Raw genomic sequence first — 21,876 nt, forward strand, 5'->3', positions numbered from 1 at the left:
ATCTTTGAACATTTATTTTCAGGAAAACCAGATCTTGTCGCAAATTAAAGAAGTTCTGAAAGGGGAGAAGCTGGACGGTGTTATTTGCGTGGCAGGTGGCTGGGCCGGTGGTAATGCAGCAAGCAAAGATTATGTCAAAAATAGTGATCTGATGTGGAAGCAAAGCGTCTGGAGTTCAGTAATTGCCTCTAGTATTGCTGCCCACCATTTGAAACAGGGAGGTTTCCTAACGCTGACTGGTGCCAAGCCTGCAATTGAGGGAACACCTGGTTTGTGATTTCCAGAAATCCTTTCTAAAAACTTTACAGCCGATAACGATAGATTTTTTTCCGATACTACACCTACTTTTATACATCGATACGATACCTTAAGCTATTAAGTTCATATTCTTTCATTTTTTAATGTACAAAGAAATATTCATGCACGGATGAAACATACTCCTGGAGTGTCGCAGAAGCCTATCAGAAGAAAGATTTTAAATTAATACTTTTCATTTTTATTGATAAAATATGCTTTCATCATGAGAAAAACTAGGCCATCATTTTAATTGAAAATGTACAATTAGTGGCAAATATACTCAGATGAATCCTCAGATGGACAAACTTCCGCAATGATCTCTGAAGCTTATAAAAGTTTATTCCATTTTTTTTCACACTTTTTTATACTTTTCGTTTTTGTCACTATACCGGCCAACCAATAATTTTTCCTATTTGACGAAAAGTATCACGACAGAAATTGTTTTTTTGGCTTGTGTTTTTTGTCGTGCTGTAGAGTTGTTCCAAATAAAATCACCTTCATCAACCTCAAATGAATTTTGAAAACTTTTATTGTATAAATTAATAGATTCCACGCTTTTGTGACAAGAATATTTTTTTATTGCTGCTCTTTTCAGGTATGATTGGATATGGAATGGCCAAGGCGGCTGTTCACCAATTGACAAAGTCATTGGCTAATGAAGGAAGCGGTCTTCCTAAGGATTCTCTTGTTGCCACAATTTTACCCGTCACACTAGATACTCCTATGAACAGGAAGTGGATGCCAGATGCTGATACGTCAACGTGGACGCCATTGGAATTTGTAGCAGGGTGAGAATTAAAGCCAAATTTTCGGAAAAATGATATCTTTCGAATTCGAAATTCTAGTGATGGAGTTTGTTGTTCCCGGATGAAGCAGTATAATTTTTGCTACCTGAAATCCAACAATCTTTCTTATGTATCGTAAACTTGAGAAATTATCATAGATGTTTTTCTGCTAAATTTACGCTGCACTACCCAATAATAATATATTGTGTTCATTATCCAATGTTTCATAATTCACCTGGTAATTGCATGTTTAAGACAATTGGACAATATGTAGCAGTTTTGTTCATACCTGTGCCTTGTAAATAATTTCAGCACGATACCTCTCTGTTCATCTCTACGAACTGGTTATTTCCATTACAGGCTATTTTTCAAATGGGGTCAAAATCAGGACAGACCGTCAAATGGAAGCCTTTTGCAGCTGATCACTAAGAATAATCAGACGGAATTAATAACTGTCTAAGATTGGAAACAACCAAGCTGTCGAAGATGAAATACGAACTACCATGACAATACTGCAATTCTGTGAACATATTTGTAGGCATAAGTCGATTTTGAATGTGGACCAATTTTATTTTTAGTCGGCCCTCAACATGAATCCGATGTAGAAATTGTACAGCTTTAAGCATTTTTTTTTAAATTTGCTGCATATTTTGCGTCTTGAAAGGTAATATACTTTTGCTCGTTCCAAACGGTGCTTCTAATAATTGATACAGATATATGTAAAGCAAATAAATTGATCGATTCGATTTATTTCTTAACCGTTTTTCGTCCGTACCTTGCGTTGAATTTACATGACTTTATAATTTGCGCCCGATTTGATGGTAAATCCTTCTTTGGTAATCTGATGGTAAATCCGGACTTTGAGTCCGTTCGGCGGTGAGTTGCTTCTCTTCTGTTCTTGAGCTTGAACCCGCTCACCTTGGTCGCAGTTATCGCAGCAGCAAAGATGACAGTAAGCATTATCATCGTCATCGTCATCATCATCATCATCATCATCATCATCATCGTTATTATTTCAGCTTGAAACGAATTTGAGAACAAGAAGTTCAAAAGCTGCCTCATGGTCAGCCCAAGTCCGCTTGTTAACAAATGGGGATACTTCAAAATTCTAGGGAAATCGATTGAGTGGAATGTCAGAAAACACTGCGATAACTTAAAGTATGTACTTTTGAGCAAAATTTTTTATATATTCAAGCTCTTAAAATATGCATACATTATTATTCATTTACAAATACATGTGATTGAAAACATTATAAGTTATATACACGGTTCGTTGATATTTGCTCGTGTTTTATACCTATATTCGATTCAGCAGGAATCGCATTTTAAAGTAGAGTATACGCACTTGAATAGGAATGAACGTGTAACTACAATTATGGTCATTTGCAATGTATTTGGTAAATAACATGTACAGGCCAAAGTACTGGGATCCCTGACTATCGTTCAAACGGATGCATTTATCGAAATAATATGTGGAGGATCTAATGTATGGGACTAAATAGGTACGATTTAGAAGGATCGGTAATTCGCTCCACATCCAGGGGGGATGGATGTGGAAGGTGAGATGAAAATCTTGAACTACTCAGGGACAACTGATGATTAGTTTACAAGATCTTTTCGAACAGCGTGTCTTCACCAAATTTCAGCCTGATTGATGCATTCAATCCCCTACTGAAAATTTTCACTCTGTTCCACTCATCCATCCCCCTAAGTGTGTGGAGGAATTGCACACCCTTCTAAAATGTTCATTTTTGGGTCCGATACGTTTTATCTCAATTTCATTTCGATATCTACACCTTTTCAAAAATTAGTCAGGAGTTCTAGTACTTTTGGTGCACTCTGTTACACATATATATGGCGTATTCCGTGTCAAACCGAACGTTCGGTTTCTCTGACCCATTTTAATCTGATTGCCCATTCACACAGTCAAAGTACATATTGAAAGGATGAACTTTGAATTTTTTCAAATTTTTTCGACACATGATTTATTCACAACTCATCCAATAAATTGTTTTCAACAATGTTTTGATTTTTCCTGGATAACATATGAAAAAAGTTCCTTGAGAAAAATTTCAGGTTCTCTTGTGAACTTCTCGAGAGTATTTTTTTCGGATTTTTCATACCCCGTTTCCGTGTAGTTTTGTTACAAAATGCGTGCAAATAATTCGTAAGTGAAAAGTGCCGTCATCGAATGGGCCACAATTTATACACAACATGCCTTCTTCGATGCGAAAGGTTGTCTGAAAATTTCACAGTGGGCGGTTCAGTGGTTCAGAAGATATATCAACGAATATTCACCAAGTGGCGAGAATTCGGTTCAAACTTCGCGGCGCGGCAAGTTATTTGCTTACCCTCCGCGTGGCGCTGCTGCGCACTCGAGCGTGATCTTCAATTGTTACGCGTGTTGTTTATAACAGTTGACGATTTTTTCTTGTGGAGCATACTTCAGTCCGTCATTTATTACGATTCCTGACACGATACGTGAGGCCGGAGAATATTTTTGAAGAGTATTCATCGAAGGTAAAAATTCAACGATGTGTTGCGTATCGTAATACCGACTGTATAACTTTTACCGTTCATACCGCTACATTACAGTACGTATGAATGACAAATTTCACAGTTCCATGTAAACTGTTACTTGTAAGTAACTTTTGAACTACTTTTCCGCCCAGTACGAAACTTACAGACAATCTCTGGTATTGAAAAAGACATGCTGTGTAAAAATTTCAGCCAACTTGAGTCGGGCACTATTTTGTTACGATTTTCGTGGATTTTTCATTAAAACTATACTTTAACGAGGCACGAAAAATCGCGCAAAATTTTTTTTTTAAATTTCATACGAAGATCCGAAACTTTTGTGTAGGAATTTTTTTCATATGTTATCTGAATTTTAAGCTATGTTAACTTGAAAAAATAAGAAATCGTCGAATGCCAATTTTTCGACTAGCTGTGGTAAGAAAATGTTTGATCAGGAAAATCTGCAAACTTCAAGTGAGTAAAATGGCGAAAACATCAAAAGTGGTTAGAGAAAAAATCTCGTTTTTTCGTTCGATTTGACGTGAACTCTCCCATATACATACACGTGCATGTATAGAGCGTCTCCAATCCGTGGTCGAGTGATGTTACAATTAAACGGTAAATTTATTTGAAATGAAACATAGCTGGATATATATGCGTCAGAGTGTAAAATAATTCAGGCTATACAATAGCAAAACATTATTGCCAAAATATCGTATAATTGGGGTAAGATTCAATTGTTGAAAAGTGATTTTTGCAACATCCAGGAGGTGGTTAAACTGGTTTAGAAAGTCGTTGCAGTTACGTAGAGATAATTGAACGACCCTTTACTCCGTGGTTGTATAGTAAACATTGAGTAATTGTTTCTAATCAATCGATTCCTGCAGTGACGTGTAATCCTGGGTTGAATATACCGTGGATGGATAAAAGACTAATAGATCGTGCGAAATCATGCTACATAATTGTATGGTTACATTCATGCTACACCAATATAGGCAGCACGTATCCATTCCCGGAAACGTCCGACATTCGTAAACGCTGTGTAATAATGGTTGTCACACGTGTTTTGGGACACGGGACTGACGCTAACGATACCACGAAGGTACCAGAGACCATCAAGTTGGAAACATAATCCACCGCCACTGTCGCCCTCGCAAAGACTCGATCCTGAAAAAAAAAAAAAAAATACCATTTATGAAAAGAAGTAGCGGTAACGGGTGAAATTGTAATTAGTCAATTTGGAATTCTAAATAATATATACATTTTGTAATTGAAACGGCAATGAAATACATATTAAGTTCATCATTTGTAATTCGTAATTGGAGATGCGTGAAATACAAATGAAATTTGTATTTTCTATGTTGATATGATAAAATAGAAACCGAATTGCATTTCTGTAATTTTGTAATTGAAACGCAACGGAATGCAAATTACATTCGTATTTCGAAATTGAAATGATATTTAATGGAATAAAGTAGTTTTTATTTTGTAGTTAGGATCAAACAAAATGTACATAAGTGTGTAAGAAGTTTGATAAAAATTCAACGACAGTATTTGCACCGTTATAGGGCTTAAAAAATGCATTCCACGATGTTGCTCAAGTTATTTTGGATAAAGGTGGTGAGGTTAAGGTAACCGAATTTTTTAATGCATTATCAAGAGCCTCCGTGAATTTTTGGCAAATTTTGGATTTTGGAAAAAACGTTGGCAGGCTATAAAAGTTTTTTAGTAGAATTTCTGTAGAAACAGTAAGAAAACATGACAGACCATCTTTTCCTCGAAATTTATTTCTCTGAATATGAACTGAACAAGAAAACTGATTAACAATAGGGGGAAAAAAATTCCCGATTTCTTCCTTTTTGTCAATGGACATCCCATCTTGAATAATACAATTTATCGTAATGGAATTAGTACATGATCAGAAATTAGAACAACTGTAACTCTGCCTGAGTTACCGGCCCAATAGTCAACATCCTATCGATTTCTCGTGGAAAATACATTTTTCTTATCGTCTGACGACTAAGACAATCAAAATTGGCTCAATTTGGAATCTATCAGAATGGATTACGATTGATTTCCAGATATTACGAACAATCCGACAAGTTCACAGGAAATTTGCATGCGTGTACACAATATATTGTGCACATACGTACCGTTCAAGTAACCAGCACAAAATTTATCGGCTGTGACATAACCCTTGAATTCTTCTGGAACTGCGGACACACATTCCTGGTACGGGATGAAGGGCAAGTTTATCTCCTTAAGCTCTTCGCTAGGAACCCCTGCCTCGGTTTTGCCCCAGCCCACAGCCTGTTTAGAAGAGAAAACTCATAGTTTAATAAAGTTCATCGACAATTTAACACATGAGAAACAGCATTGTAAAAACTTGTCTCAAATTGTTGACTTTTTGCCTGCGTTATTTGAGTTTGCTTAGGATCGTTTCTGCTTCATATTCGGGATCTTATTTTATTCGCGTTTACTATTGTTGGCGCAAACAAATTGACTGGAAAATTTTTAAACCGTTGCTCTCTTTTTCTAACTTTTGATTCAGCTGATGGGGTCGAATCGTTAGAGTTCGCATACCTTTCCAGTTTTCCCATTCTGGAGCTGTTCTCTCTCGTATCTGTTGTCCCAATCCATGCAAATCGGACGGACCAATGTCGACAAATTGAACGTGGTCTCCAGATGCACCAAAGCAATGTCTTCAGCATAATTCCCGCTGGCTCCGTAATACCTCGTAGCAACGTCAATCTTCTTGACCATAGACTTCTGGACGTACGTTTCTGGCGCGTTATAAGATCGGTAATATTTACCCGCAGCCACCGCGTAATTGCTCGCATCTTGCACTTCGTTGATAGAATCTTCGTAAAAACAATGCGCAGCTGTGAACGGGCAACGAGTAGAGAATTATGAAGAAAAAATTTTATCAGTACAAAGCATGTAGTTCAACTGAAACTATCGCTTATCGTGTGACTAGGAATGATATTGTAAGTTGAGTTGTCGTCGAAAAAATTTATATGATTTTCTACAAAAATTTATTTATATTATTTTACCGTATTTCTTTACAGCATTTGGAATACTGTAATAGTTTTTTAAAAAGATTTTTCTTTGATCGAACGGTTTTTTATAAATAATTGTAGAATGGCTTGCTTTTTAGCGATCATTCTACGTACATTAATTGTTACAATGCACTCAACATTTACAGTATCTTGGAATTCCTGGTATGCAGAAATGACTAATGTTTTCTTTTTTTTGTTTTTTTTTTGTTTTTTTTTGCATTAAACTCACTTATCGAGATAAGGTGAGTTCGAAAATACACCAAAAAATAATATAAATCTACTGCGATCATGATTAGAAGGTAAAATGAGTCTTGAAATCATCATCGGCTACATACTTAACGACTCGTCAGTAAGCTTTAGTTGTGAAAGAGATGCGAAATCTAGCGGTGGGTCAAGAATAGTATTTCGCACTTTATCGTACGTATTAGTAATCCAATAGAGTCATATCACTTTTAGGAATTAATATTTTTCCGTGAAATCTGGTAAAAAAATTGGTTCGTTTCCGAGTTGTAGAGTTCCTCAATTATTGTTAGAACTCACAATTTTCCGCAGTTATCTACACGAATCTATAACCGTTTCTATTTAACTGTAAATATCGTCGTATAAATTAGTACAATTTTAAACGAGTTCGCGGAATTTTATTTTGATTCCTGTGGCAGATTAAGTTTTTATTTTATTTTTGACGCAGAGAACTGTCGGCAATCATAACTTCTGTAGAAGTTCAGGTTCGATTACGAAGATTCACGGACTTATATTTTAATTTTTTTTGGTAGTTGATTTTTTTTGTTATAGATAATTTCATCGTTTTCTGTGAAATATTCGCAAAAAAAAAAAAAAAAAAAAAAATTAAACGAATAAAGATTTTTCCGTATTTTCATAGAATGTCACGTAAATTATTTTTATCCGACTGTAATTCTGCTATTTATTCTTATACTAATTCCCGCGATAGATTGTTCCAGCGTGTTGAAATATTATTAATTAAAGTCTGAAAATTTTACATATAAATTGGTAAATCGGCGAAGAAATTGGTTACGTACCGGATACGACGAGGGCAGGGCTGATCAAGGTTCCGGCGCATATTTGCATGAAAGAGCCAGGCGAATTTCTCTGATAAATGGCAACGTGCCAAGGAAAAACGCCACGTTTCGCCTTAAAACCGTTGACAATCAGAGTATTTCCGTGTGCCACCGCTGTTCCGCATTCTAAAATACACAAATATTAGCCTGTGTTGCGAAACTTTCACTTGCAATGTAATTTCTCAAATCCCAACGAAATACACATTTTAACACATCTTAACGGGATCTTATTTTACAGTTCTTCTGTTGAATATGATTTTGAAAGGTTGATAAATTTGGTACAAGTCTGTGAAAATATACGTATATCATTAATTTGAAAATATGTTGTATGCTGATTGTGAGATGTGTGAGTTTAGAGATGCGTGGTCAATCGTGTTTTTCAAAAATTTCCTTCGGTATAATGATGTTTCGGCTAGGCACGGCTAACCATCATCTTATCTATAATTTTTCTTAAAACCTTAATCATCACATAAAACTTATTACTTAGTAATCAATTCCGACTCGGAGCGGTTTTTTTTACAACCAAAAAGGCTTTTCGAGTAAGGATGGAAACCATCAAGTTTTGAGACTATTGTGTAATCGCCAGTTTCAAATCATTCTCTGACATTGGTCGTTAGTCTCTAAATTCCATTTCATACCTGTCACTTCTTTACGATGTGTTCACCGAAAAACACCTTTGATGCGAGAAGTGACTGACTCTTGTCAGCAATGGTAATTTTCCTCCCGTTATCATGTAAATACACATTGGTATTAAATCTTGAATAAGTTTAATGTCAGTGATTTTAAAAAAAATTACAGACTTGATAATGACGAATGGCTAACTGTGTTAGACTGGCAATGAGACGTCGTAATAAGAAAGAATTCAAAGAACAAAAAAAAATTTTAACTGCTTAACTGAGAACTCATATATCCCAGAATATACAATCCAACGGTCAACAATACTTGCATGACTTTTTTATTTGACTAGTAAGAATGATAACAAAATCCAATTATCAGGTGTAATGATAATATCAGTTTGAAATGGATAAAATGTAAGAAAAAAAAAATTCTAAAATGTACCGGTTCGTTTCGATGTATATTATTTTACTAGAAGTGATTTTTTTTTTCATATGATATGACACTGTCAACGTCTGTTAGTTTTTTGACTCTATAATTTTTGAATCTACAGCAACTTTTTTACGCAAAATATACGTCAAAAGAGTAGACAGATAATGTTTTGTTAGTCAAAAAAACGTCGTTTTGTTATCGAAAAATGTTTTCGGCCCATTCTGATTTAACTTAATTTATTCCAGGAGCATATCAAGATCCAGAAAACTGCTATTTTACCAGGAAGACAGCGAAACAGGGTACGGTCCCAGATTCCTTCTTCAAGGCATGTTAGATCCCTGTACACAGGATCATCAGCAAGTGGAAGTTTGTAGGAATGCTTGCAGTTTAATGTGGCCTTGGTCCCCGGCGAGATGTTGGATTCGCAGGAAACGATCGCACCGTTAAGCTTGCAGATAATGTCGACGCTGTTCGATTTCAGCGGTGAGCAAGTTTCTGAAGCATTTTGAATATACGCACATCTGTATTTTTTGATTCTCTATTTATGGCGATGTAATGCTTTCATCGAAAAGAAATGTGAATATTTAACCAGACAACGTCGTACGTACGTACGTAAAGTTGAATAGACTTGTCAAATTCCGAAGGTACGTCTGTCAGTTTTAATTGAAAGAGGCTTAAAATACGGTAAATCTAACATTTTCTGGTATGGTTTAAATGTTATTCATTACTGCATGGATTAAAGAAGTCTATGAGATATCTTTGGTTTCATGTTTGAAAGGCTATAGTTTCATTAGCAGTGATTTTCTGACACAGATCGATACAATGTAATAACTTATCTCAAATTCGTTAAACACAAGATTAAATGCGGACATATATCACCGTGTTGATATACGCTAGAAAATTGCTGAAAGGGTAGCGACAAACTTTGTTCTTGATTTATTCCGGCATCTAACCCTAGCCGCGTATGACTTATTTATCTTCAATAAGCGTTTACTAAATGACGCAGTTTGCACGACAATGAGCGGCAAAAAAACAGTTCCTCAAAGAGTTTAGTGAGTTGAAAATCAATTGATTAATATAATAGTACAGCCAAATTAATACGTATATAGCAATTGAGGATTTATCTGACAATGAATAGCAAATACTGCCCTATGGAACGACAAAAATTCATTCAATCCACTTCGAAATTTCATTTCTCTCAATGCAAACAGATGAAGAAAAGTGGGAGTATTTAGGTATCTCAGTATTGTTGCATATAAATCAGGAGATGTCAAGTCCTGAAGAATTCATGTAAGAATATAACTGCTTGTAGGTAGAGCTAAGGCTCAAAAACAAAGATAAGGATTCATGTAATTAGTATTAGATTATGAGAAATTAATCGACCGTTGAGGAGGTTGATTGGCCAAAGCTTGATATCGTTTTATTTTACAGTACTTAGGAAGTTATTATATCCGTAAACTACGAAGATTCTCTTCAAAAATGCAAAAATAAAAAATACTAAAATTTCAAACAAGAGCTTTCAAAATTGTTAGAAAGCTAGTAGATTCGTTAGATCTGACTTGACGGTGGTTTATTTTACTCGGGCTATTTTCTACAAAATCACCGAAACAGATTTTTCCCGTATTCAATTTAATAATGCCATTTGTTGTTCACAATTAATATCGGCGCAATGTTAATATGAAATCCAACATGTTAAAAAAAGTCTATTGGTTAATTCGTGAAAAATAGTCGCCTGAACAACATAAGGACGATTCTATTATATTTCTATGATTTTCGAAGCCATTTATAACGAGGGATCGATATCTAAGTCTTTTTTCATGATTCCAGTGTTTTCTACTTTTGTATTTTCAGACACTCTTGTAGCTAACGTATTATAATAATTTGATAAGCACTGAACGAACGAGTATCTCGGAATAAAGTGAATAAAAAGGATAGATTGTTGTCCGATCAAGCTCCTTAAGGGGATGCTATACTCGATTTCAACGTGGACTTACAATTAGATATCTCTCAACATCCAAGTCCACGGATCACGCATGTCAAAAAGGAATATCAGCCAGACTATAGGCATAATTCTGAACAAAATCAAACCAATACATTATATGATTTTATAAAAAAATGAAGATACAACGCGAAAAATGCGAAACCGTGATCGCGATTCATCATTTTTCAGGTAATTCTCAGTCGGTAATGATTAACTATAGCATTCCCTTGATAAAGTCTCCGATCACGTTTGCACAATATCGTATATGCGATCGTGTAAACTCACTGACGCAAGTTGGGGGCAGGTACCACTCGTTGTTATGACAAAAAGAAACGTTGTTTCCCTTCAGAGTGTAGCCCTCGTTACACATGTAGGTTAGGAAGCTGCTGAGGGGGACTCTGGATCCTGTGCTTGGCACACATGGTCTCTTGCATGAGTCGAGCTCATAGCGTCCTCCCGTCGGTTGTTCCGGCAGAATACACCCACCCGTGGTACTACCGGATGTCGGAGTGATTGGTGCCGCTGTGGTGTAATCGCTAGACGAATCCTGGCTTGGACGACTCCTATAAATCCAAAAATGGGTAGTCAAAACTCATTGTCAGGAAGCTACACCGCAGAAAATTTCATGCCTGATAGCAACCTTGATAGCAACTCAAAAATGATTTTTGATCAGCGTTTACTGGTCTAAGGATACTTTGCGGCGATTCGTCGTTGCGAGACTCGAAGGCGACTCATCTATGAAGCTGATGAACGTTTTATGCCAGTTTTGTTATGTTCGTTTACCGTTTGATGGGGAATTTGTTTGATCTTTGCTACCTCATTATATTGTTAAAATTGAAAGTGGCTCAGAATTCAGAAACTTACTGTCCTGTTTGGCAGTTATTTTCATCGGATCCATCTTGGCACTCGTTGATACCATTGCATCGGGCGTTCCTCGGGACGCACTCTCGGTTCTGACACGTGTACTGGTTTCCACTGTAAGCAATAACCGTCAGATTATGCAATCATTATTTATAATTTTCATAAGAATTCTTTAAAAAATTTTGCTGCAGTTCTCATTAGGCATTCTACGTGAAACTTGCATATTCATACTCTCGCCATTTTTATTTCCTTCACCTACTTTACGGGTTATTCCTCGCGGAGAATAAGGGGATACCTATTTTTTTATTTCTACTTCATCCTGTGTAGTTGAATATACGATTTGTTACTGTACTTTTTGATCTAGTATATTTGATGATTTTTGCTCTTGTAATTTCCTATGTGATTTGTAATAAATTACATGCTGAATTCTTTCAAAACATTTAATGCGTCACCACATGAATATCGTTGGTACGGTTGATGGATATTTTGTACACTACACATTGTTCACGATCTGATTCCACAGAACATTAATCTACACGTGTGATATTTGTTACGGCGTTATTCTACCGGGACGTGATTGCATGTAGGTTTCATTTCCTATGTCCTGTGGGATGTGTATTTTACTTCGATTTGTCAAAAGTAGAAAGTTATTTACCGGTATCTGTGCAAGGGTACAGGTGTCGAAAAAAGCATTACCCGTTTGACTCGAGGTTTTGTTGCTACTATCACGACTATTGCGCATCCTCTGGCGATTCAGCTTCTTTCGTAGTTTTTTTTTACTTCGCAGACCAAAGGTTCTGAACTTCCTTCCTCGCGCAACTTCAGCTCTCTCTTGCGTGAGTGGCCCATCTTGAGATTCTCAAAAGAGACTTCTAAAAAGCTCAAAAACGACCACTGCAAATACACTAAACTTGCTATGCCGCAGTGGACAAAAAATGTTCTGAAGCTAAACTCGACAACGCATCGTACACTCAAAGTTGATAGCTAACGGAAAGTAGCGCTACTACCTTATTATCCAAGAACGTGGCGCGAAATGTAATTTCCAATGTTCTAGAAGGTGAGTTTAACCCGATTCCTTTCTTACTGGAAGACATTGCTCGGGTCACTCTAATACTGTAATTATGTGGCACAACAATGAAAATTACCCTTTTTTCAACACCTTTACCATCGCACAGATACTGTCAAATAACGTTAATAACATACATGCAACCAACTGCCAGTAGAGTAATCGCGTATGAGAAAAGCCATTTCGAATAATCCCTGAGTCGAATAATACTCTATGTAATAAGATAGTGCGTAATGTATTGTTACGCAAGATCGGCTAACTGAGGCGAATCGAAATAAGGCGAATTGGGCCCTTCCCCTTAAATTCATTGTCAGATTTCATTTGATTATCAGATCCTCCTACTTGCCGACATTTTTTATTCCCTTGTCCTCGGTTTGATAGCGGTTGAGATGCGGTGGATACGCCATTGTAACTGTTGATTTCATCTTCGTCACGGTTTTGGTTATTTGACGGTTGAACGTTATTTCCACTGCTTTGGTAGTCATTTGCACTCCCTGCAGGTCTCCCTGCGTTGTTTTGTGTCGGCCTTGAGTTTTGGTTACCATTATTCGCAGTTATCGGTCTATTATTTTCAAAATCATACTGCGTGCTTTGAGGTCTCTCATTCTGCTGCCCTGGACGTTGCCCACCTTGTCCTCGTGAATCAACTCCACCCTGGTTGAAAAAAGGTTCATTTGAAAATTTTGAAATCTTTTATTTCTACTAAATCTTGTCTCCGAACAATAAATTGTAAATTTCTGTATTTCAATCCAAATTTTTTTTGACAAAACTGAGGTCGACTTTACAGTGATGTGACCAAATTGGTAAACACGGCTGCTTTTTTTCTGAAATTTCTTCGAAACAATGTATACTTTGAAATCTGCGACTTGCTAGAAACTGAAGCCGTCGTTCAATCAATAAATAAAAACAACATAAAAAAAGAACGGCGCGTTGGGTATAAGTTCAGGATAGAACGAACCACTCAATCCTCGATTTTCGTAACCATATATTGAATTTTAATATTGTTTTACAGCCATTGAAAAAGACTCTTTCTTGGGCTGTTTTGTTGCATTTTGTAACTTGAACTTTACAATTGCAAATTTGGAAAAAACTTCATCATTTAGAAAATTTCACGACGAACAAAAAATAACCGATACATCTTTATGCTCAAAGCTTTCGTTTCGGAGTTGTTTCAATAGAAACGAAAAGAAAACCGTCTTCTTCCACTATTTGTATTTTTTTATTTATTGACTGTGGTTCCAGCTTGTAGAAGAGATTTCAAAACAAAACAGCCATGTCCCTCGATTTGGTCAAGCCAAAGTATTGGATGACTGATCTAAGAGACATGTGTGTTTTGTTGTTTTACTTGAAACCATTTATGTGAGAAATAGATCGTGAATTCTAAAAATTTTGAAAGACACGATCAAAAATTAAAAAGTTAGCATGAAAAGCATATCTGGACAATCTCTTAGCTTCAATTTAAGAATATTATAATCGAGAGTAATCACGGATAGTTTTTCAACCTGGTCAGGTCTTCCATTTTGAAAGCCATTCGGTTCCTCCGGTCTCTCATTATACGGTTCGGGTCGTTCTCCAGGTCCTCCTTCTTGTGGTCCAAATCCTTGGTCGGGTCTTCCCGGTCTGTCATCGGGTCTTCCCGGTCGATCATCGGGCCTTCCCGGCGGCCTCCCACCTTGGTTACCTGGGGGATTATTGCCTGGCCGCCCTTGGAGACCTGGGGGATTGTTGCCTGGCCGTCCTTGGAGACCTGGGGGATTGTTGCCTGGCCGTCCTTGGAAACTTGGCGGCCTTTCCTCGCCGGATTGAGGCCCGTTGGGTTCTGATCTCTGAGGTCCCTGAACGCCCAGACCTAGGGCGGTTGAAACTCCAAATCCGCCCGCCTGGACATCCAACGCTATACCAGAGACTCCACCAAGGCCGTTCATCACCGGTTGGGCTTGAAAGCCGAGTATCTGCCGCCCTGAAGGCTGATCCTCCGTGTAGCGATCTGTGGTCCTGCTGTATTCCCTGTCGCTGTTGCTGCTAAGGCGATTCGGTCTTCCCAGCGTTTGCGTCAGAGATCCTAGAGAAAACTGTCTTTTCTTGCGTGTTTCGGTGGGTAGATCTGACACCACGTCATCTGTGAGAAGAGAACAGAAAAATTCTAGGAACTTGTATCTCTGAAACGTTTACCGATAAAAACTGTACTTCAGAGGCTGCTTCGGGCCCGAGTGGAAAAAAAAAAAACACTTGGGAATTTTATAGGTAAAACCGGTACAGGTTGTTATGATCTTGAGGCGCCGATTCTTACATATTCAAGGTTCCGGCTTCTGTGTCGACTCACACGCGTGTGATGATAGACAGCTTATGAATGTACATATATTTATGTACATTAATGAACTTTTTATTCACTTCGATAGAGTACTTTTATTCACTACAATATACGTGCATGTATAGATGTAGGGTTGTTAGCAGTAACCTTTATACTTTTGGAATTAAACAGTTTGGAGAGAATTTAGTAAAGTGTATGGAAATCCGAGGTCAGAATTAACTTGAAACTGCTTTTAAATTTTTATTTTTATCTTTTATTATTGCACATGCTTAAGCAAGAAGATTCTTGAAGCGACAACTGGCCGCCTTGATCTTAAAAGGAAACTATAAGCCAAAAATGAATTCAACCCAGGGTCGTTTTCCGCGAAATCATTCTGGAATTACCCATGCAAAAGTAGCCAGTGCTCGCGGAAGTCGAAGACGAATATCGCAAATATGCGAGGCGAAAAAGACTGTCTCCATGGTGCACACAATACTTTATGTAGCAAAAGTGGGGTTTACAAGTTCTTTCTTTATGGCGGAGTATACAAAAGAACACTTTTAAGTACTAGGACGTAAAAGTGTACATTTACGTACTCCGTTTCTCCTTCTTGTACTGTTTCTAAAATGATTACTTTACGTACGGAACGCAGGTAACAATGATGCGTAAATCATACTAGTGTTACATAAAATACATCTATTAACTGAAAATTCTATGAAAATTTGAGGATATTTATTCACGATTTTCGTACGTTTTGATACAAAACATAATACGTAAATTTGAACGTACAACATACTCAAGACCAGATTTACTTCGCAATTATTTACTACATGTTTTTTTTTCTGTTGACCTCTCTGTACAGTTTTTTTTCGATAAATACCAGGAACTCGCTACCGGAAAAACAATTAGGAATAATGAATGGTGGATGAATAAATGGTGACAGCTGATTTTTTGGAATGTTAAAACACACCTGTTGTATAATTTATTTATTTTTTGTCCCTAGGCTTTCATATTTATTTAAAAACATGATTGTGCTTACACGGTCTTAGAGGTATTTCAACCTTCGTTGCTTCTTAACCAAATAATTGTTTAAAAATCGCAGTTATATCTTACCGACTGCAGACGGTCAAATTTATTGTATTGAAACACGCGAAATTATACAGATGCGAAGTTTTATTTATTGTGCAATAAAAAGCCCGTCATTTTCTTCGATTATTTTTGAATTACGTAAATAATTTTATAGCTAGAGGATAAATACTCTTCAACGCAGAAGAAGTTCGTTCAACGACTGATGAACATCCTAGTGGAATATTTTATTAACTTAATGTCATTACAGTGGGTTATTAATATTTAAAAAAAATAAATCAGCATCGTTTCGAGATTCTAGAAATTTCGTATTTCACAGTTAGGAACACAAAAAGTGGAAACGGTTGTTTTTTTTTTAGTTTCGCATATTATAGGTATGTTGAGCATGTCTGGCCGAAGGCTGTCGACGTTAGTAATTGTTACTTACCAATATAACTACGATGAATTACACATTTTTGCCAATGCTTTACACGTTGCTTTCAACATTTTTTCACAACTGTTTCTAAAGCAAAAAATTTGCGTATTGGAAATCTCAACTGTTCTTATATTTTTCGCCTAGCTGAAATTGTCTCATTTGAGCACTTGAGGTATCAAAATCATGATGGTTTCTGCTATCGCGGACAAGTTTTTAGAAATTTCGAGTTATACGTCTTTTTGTACGTTCCAAACCGTATAAAAATATGTTATGCTTAAGTTTGGTTGGTCAAAAAAGTCAAGCCTGTTAGTCTGAAAAAAAAAGTGGAATTATTGCTTAGCGGTTGTTTAATAACAATAATTAATAATAATTAAATCAAGCTTGCCATATTTTTTCGGGTATCTTCCCATAAGCGATTAGCTAATCATGTGGGTTGAAGGAGGGCTGAGTTGATATTTTTTGCCATTTGCCGCTTTTGGCTTTTGGACGCGTAAAGATTTCAACTTCAATTCCGATACCGAAACACTTGACTCGTCTTATATTTCACAACAGGGCAGTATTTCGTGGAAATGTTACAGGGGTAATTTAACACAGGGTAAATTCGACTGCATTTATGCAATTTAAGTTACATTATCATACAGCTGTTTTTGGCAATTCAAAATACATTTCATCGACCGTCATTTGTCTCCTTGTTTAAGATTGACCGACTCTAATCGTGAATCGTGAAAGAAATTTTGATCGGTAATATGTACTCTAAATTGTATAAATACGCTGGAAATGACAGGGTCTAATAAATAACTCAATGCAAGGGCGGAAATAAATATTTTCAGTTAGTTCGGAAAACGGTAACAGATTTCATTACTAACATCTCTGACCCGATTTTGACTGAATAATAATATATCTACTTCGCAGAAATATTCGAAACATATCTGTAAATTATATATATTATTGTTCTGCGTATTGCTATCAATTTTTACTTATAATATTAACCTTTGGAGATATGAAAAGTTTTCGGGTGAACATAACAAGAAACGTATGCGAGAAAGACGTGTGAATAAATTAATGAATGTTGGTATGGAAGTGGATCGACTTATCAAACCTCGTCACACTTCGGGGTAATGTAATCTTCCGAAATATTGACGAATCGAATATAAGTATGCGTTTCCGTGACCCGACCGTTTCAGGGTCACTGGAAACTGTTTTCGAGAGATACAGCATGCTACAGTATGCTAAACTTCACGTCTAGTTTTAACATCACACATTCGACTCCGTTACGTAAATAATATAATGTATATATACATGCCGCTGATATTAGATTAAAGTTGGCACTCATATTATTATGACAAACGTGCGGGAAACAAATTTAGCTACTGCAACTATTGAAGTTTTACAGAGTACGAGCTTTGTTACTAGATTGGTAATTTTCTGGATTTACTGTGCCTCACTAGCTTTCACTAATTACTGAATAATATGATTTTATATTAATATAATATTGCGCTGAGGTTGAAGATTTGATACTCAAATGCCGGCACTGAAACTTATCGATCGTTTTCTACAAAAGAGCTCGTTGTTTATCATCGACGGCTAAGCTGGAAAAAACTCAGATCCTAATGGGCGAAAAACATAGAAGAAGAAAAGAAAAATTACATAATGACAAAACATGAGCAAAAAAAAAAAAAAGTGTGCCGCACTGTAAATGCGACAAGGACTGTTTGCAAAGAATTTAATTTCAGACAAGTTTTTTAAATACTCTTTTGCCTTCAACTTTCATCGTTATAATTAATTTCATTCCTTTTACTGCCAGTAATTATTCGTTAATTGAGACGTATCACGGTATTGGTCAATTCAAAAACAGTGACGGAATTTAATTGAAAATACAACGTGCGTTGTGGTAGAGATGATAATTGAAATTAAACGGGAAGAAGTTCTTGCATAGAATGGTGCAATACTCAGCTTTTACTCATTATATCGGTAACGAGCTTCAGATAAGAGAAATGCATTTGTATATGTCTTGCAAATGAATTTGCTGCTTTGCAGCAGAGAAAAAAGGCGACAAAGAAGTACGAATAAATTTTCCTTCGAAATAATCATGCGACACAAAGGTTTTCATTTCGTGGTAACGAATCAGTCTGAAGATGGAAACAGTCGCAGCTCATTAAACATTTGGGATGGTGTAGGTATACAATATCCGTCCAATACATTCCTGTTACGGTCAAGCAGGAAAAAAAATTACGGATTTCATGAAACACGCGAGCAAAGGGGCAAGTTATACCGAATAATGAAAATAGTGTGCGTTGATAATTCGCGGTACTGTTATGAAATGTGTGGTAAACGACATATTGTATTACCAAGCGATTGTATTGTAAGATTCACTAGAAACTTTTATGCATATATGTGAGCAACATCGCTCTAACGATTGAAGAATGCAATTAATGAACACTGTCAAGGCGTGCAGCCTGTGCGTAAAAATCTCTGTTACACCGAGGCACGATATTGAACCAACACATATGATTCGATCGATTTGCACTTTCACTTCGATGTACATGAAGAGTTGACTTCACTGTCAGCATACACACAGTGTAATCGTACGTATTACCTTGGTTTTGGGACAAATTTTTGGAGTGATTAAACGGGCACACTGTAAAATAGGGTACGTGTAGAAACGCCGAGCGTCATGGTACCGAACATCTGACAAATCATAGGCGAGCATAGGCACGTCAGGAAAAAAGAACGAAAGATTTCGATGTAACAAGGAAACTCCATGGAGTATTTTTACTTTGGTATTGCGCAATGTACGTCGTGACATTAAGACAACGAATCATTGTCCGCGTATGAGGTATTCGTTACGCCAGACGATCGTCACTTCGATGACCTTAAAGTCTATGAATGACAGGTGGTACTCACTGCACAATGTCTCGGCGATGGCTGCTGCGACCAGTATAACAGAGATGCAAGTACCCCACCGCATGTGGAAAGCCAAGTGCAGCTACCTACACTTCGATACTACGGTACTTGATGAAACTGTTCGAAAGACCTCACTCTCCGGGGTAGTGGGAACTTGAATCGTATTCCTGCCAGTAAGTACGATAAGAGGACTTTAACCAACGCCAGGTGAATACGTTGCAAAGCTCGGAAGTTCACGTTGCGCGACGTGAGGAGGTATCGGAGTGAAGATTCCACATCGACCGAAGAAACAAGATAACCAACGCGTCCGTACTAATCTACTAAACTATTCCTACTCTCTATCTGCCTGTCCCATTCTCGTCTGACCGAAGTTGCACGTCCCCGTCTCTTCTTCCGTCGTTGGTCACTCTCGCGGTCAGTTGGTACTCGGACTATAGCTGTCGGTTTATCCGGGATGTCCCGATGCCCGGTTTGCCCCGGGCCGTATCGCTTACGTCATTATACGAATGTCTGTCCAAAATATATATATATACGAGAGACGGGATATTAACGCCGATAAGTATACGATACTTGGATATATCCGCGTTTGAATGGAAATTACGATACGCTACTTGCATATTTTCCCAAGCGCGCTATTATTCTCGGTTTAATGTCTTATGCGCCGTATGGTTGCATCGACGGTGATTATAAAACTCCATTCTACTTACTTACTTCTTTGAGGAATGCAGCAGGTTTTTCAAGTACGATCACGTTGTTACTGGGCAAGTTTTAATCGGTACATGTTCTGAAGGGAGACAAAACGAAAATTTATTCACGCACAATGGAGCATACTTCAGTTTTATTAGAAATTAGTAGAAATGGTCGAAAATAGTCATCGGAACAAGATTAACTTGCAATTGTAGTCGGACAAGGTAATGGAAAACACGAAATAAGGAATAAATGTAACATACAAGCCATTAGATAAACACCATGAGAGTTGTGAAATTAATAAACAGATAAATAAATACATAAAACATTCTTTCCATATTTCACGCCTCAATTGTAAGTGATGAAACCTGACATAATAGAAAATGACCGGAAAACATTCCGCTGATAATAATTTCCGTTAATTTTTGATAATATTAAATGATTTGTTTGATAAGCCACTTCAAAAATTTCCTCTTAGTTTTATCGAATTTCACGATGATTACGTCTAGCCATGATGTGACACAAAATATCTTTTTTAATTGCATCCACAAATCAGCTCAAATATTTATTTGTGTAATTTGATACTTGTAATAACTTAAGAATTTTCAAAATCAGATATGCAGATATTCTTGGGTCGATCAATAGTAACGAATGGCAATTGTTCGCGTCAAGTAGCGAATGTAATTACGATGTCTTGACGACTCGCAGCAGTCATCAACCAGTTAATATTAAATGTTTGCCAGCCCTTCACGAATCACTTATATCACGATTAGTTGTGACCTGCGTAGTTACAAAAAATTCGCATCACGGCCGTGTAGAAATTTTGGTGTCCAACCTATCCTTACGAATTACCAAATATACCGGCACAACACTACTCACCAAATGACATCGTGAACGTTTGCCAAACATCAAGCCAAAGCTCAGCAGACCATTGCCCAACACGGGACCAATGGTGAATGGAATATGACATTACCGTATTTATCACATGGCCCAGGGCATTACCGGCACTCAATCCCAACACTGCAGGTAACAAAATTCCAGCCAATGACTTGCTAACCTTCGGCAGAAGGTAGTACCAATACTGGGCCACCGTTGGGCTGGGGTTTTCCATCGGTACATCGATGACTTTCGTCACTGGTCCCACTTTGACAGGACGTTGTGCCAGACATGGACTATTGCAAAGTCTCATTGTCGGCGGATCATTGGCCCAATATCTCAGCTGACCATTAGCGAGGCATTGTACCGGTTGTGGTACAACCGTAAGATCCCACCTTGACACATGACTGGGAACTGCTGTTAGACATGACTTGGTGCTGGAATGACGATGAGTTCTTTTATCGGTATAGAGCACTGGCAACTGGTGACAGCCAAGTTCAAACTAACGATACGTTTCATGAAAAGTAGTGAAATTAAGTACCCATTTTAGTATAAAGTATTACTCTCATCGGTCACTTTGACCTATTACCGTGATGATTTGTTGAATTCACCATCGGAACATGATTTTAATTCTCATCGACGAAGAAATGGCATGGATTCTAGGAATTTAGTATTGCGATTTTGTAGAATCCGTGCCACCTTTTTATTTATGCGTCAAAGAGTCAAATGAAAATGCTTTAGAGTGTTTTTGTTGAGAATTGTGTTTGAAATGGGGCTGTTGAGTCTTTTTTCGCGATTGAGATACGTAGACTTCGATATTTGAGGATATATAGGTGAACGTCGAAATCGACCAGGCACCCCCTTAAATCGTCATGTGAGGATGTGGGTTATGTGTAGTATCAGTCTTTGCGGGTTATTTCCAAAGTCGT

The 21,876-nt window shown here is 37.2% G+C and overlaps 2 protein-coding genes across 5 annotated transcripts in view; one reads left to right on the top strand and one right to left on the bottom strand.

The window, feature by feature from the left end:
• LOC107222881 (dihydropteridine reductase) overlaps positions 1-3,774 on the top strand; it is an 11,326-nt gene extending 7,552 nt beyond the window's left edge. For both annotated transcript variants that reach the window (XM_015662407.2, XM_015662404.2), the window contains exons 3-5: positions 23-269; positions 893-1,085; positions 1,443-3,774. In XM_015662407.2, the coding sequence (XP_015517893.1) occupies positions 23-269; positions 893-1,085; positions 1,443-1,542 (540 nt within the window). In that variant the 3' untranslated portion in view covers positions 1,543-3,774. The remainder of the gene's footprint in view (positions 1-22; positions 270-892; positions 1,086-1,442) is intronic.
• LOC107222876 (modular serine protease) lies at positions 2,246-20,975 on the bottom strand. 3 transcript variants are annotated; one of them, XM_046733842.1, is made up of 10 exons: positions 20,951-20,975; positions 14,192-14,808; positions 13,036-13,343; positions 11,627-11,737; positions 11,048-11,325; positions 9,061-9,276; positions 7,696-7,860; positions 6,183-6,481; positions 5,753-5,909; positions 2,246-4,766 (listed from the first exon to the last, which is right to left on the bottom strand). In XM_046733842.1, the coding sequence occupies exons 1-10, from the start codon at positions 20,958-20,960 to the stop codon at positions 4,576-4,578; spliced, it is 2,352 nt and encodes a 783-aa protein (XP_046589798.1). In that variant the 5' UTR covers positions 20,961-20,975; the 3' UTR covers positions 2,246-4,575. The 3 variants fall into 3 exon arrangements, with proteins under 3 accessions (XP_046589798.1, XP_046589797.1, XP_046589799.1); XM_046733841.1 differs by having other exon boundaries at positions 14,177-14,808; XM_046733843.1 differs by lacking the exon at positions 20,951-20,975 and adding an exon at positions 19,385-19,834 and having other exon boundaries at positions 14,177-14,808.
• Between the last annotated feature and the right edge of the window lie 901 nt (positions 20,976-21,876).

This window comes from Neodiprion lecontei, chromosome 3 (assembly GCF_021901455.1).
Source record: "Neodiprion lecontei isolate iyNeoLeco1 chromosome 3, iyNeoLeco1.1, whole genome shotgun sequence".
NCBI classification, from domain to species: domain Eukaryota; kingdom Metazoa; phylum Arthropoda; class Insecta; order Hymenoptera; family Diprionidae; genus Neodiprion; species Neodiprion lecontei.

Excerpts from the sequence above, each read along its gene's own strand:
- LOC107222876 (XM_046733843.1), bottom strand. The coding sequence starts at position 19,448 with ATGCGGTGGGGTACTTGCATCTCTGTTATACTGGTCGCAGCAGCCATC. Across the intron at positions 13,344-14,176 it reads ACCAGGTTGAAAAACTATCC|GGTGGAGTTGATTCACGAGG; the intron begins GTGATTACTCTC and ends TTTTTCAACCAG. Across the intron at positions 11,738-13,035 it reads CAAGGGAATAAAAAATGTCG|TGGAAACCAGTACACGTGTC; the intron begins GCAAGTAGGAGG and ends TATTGCTTACAG.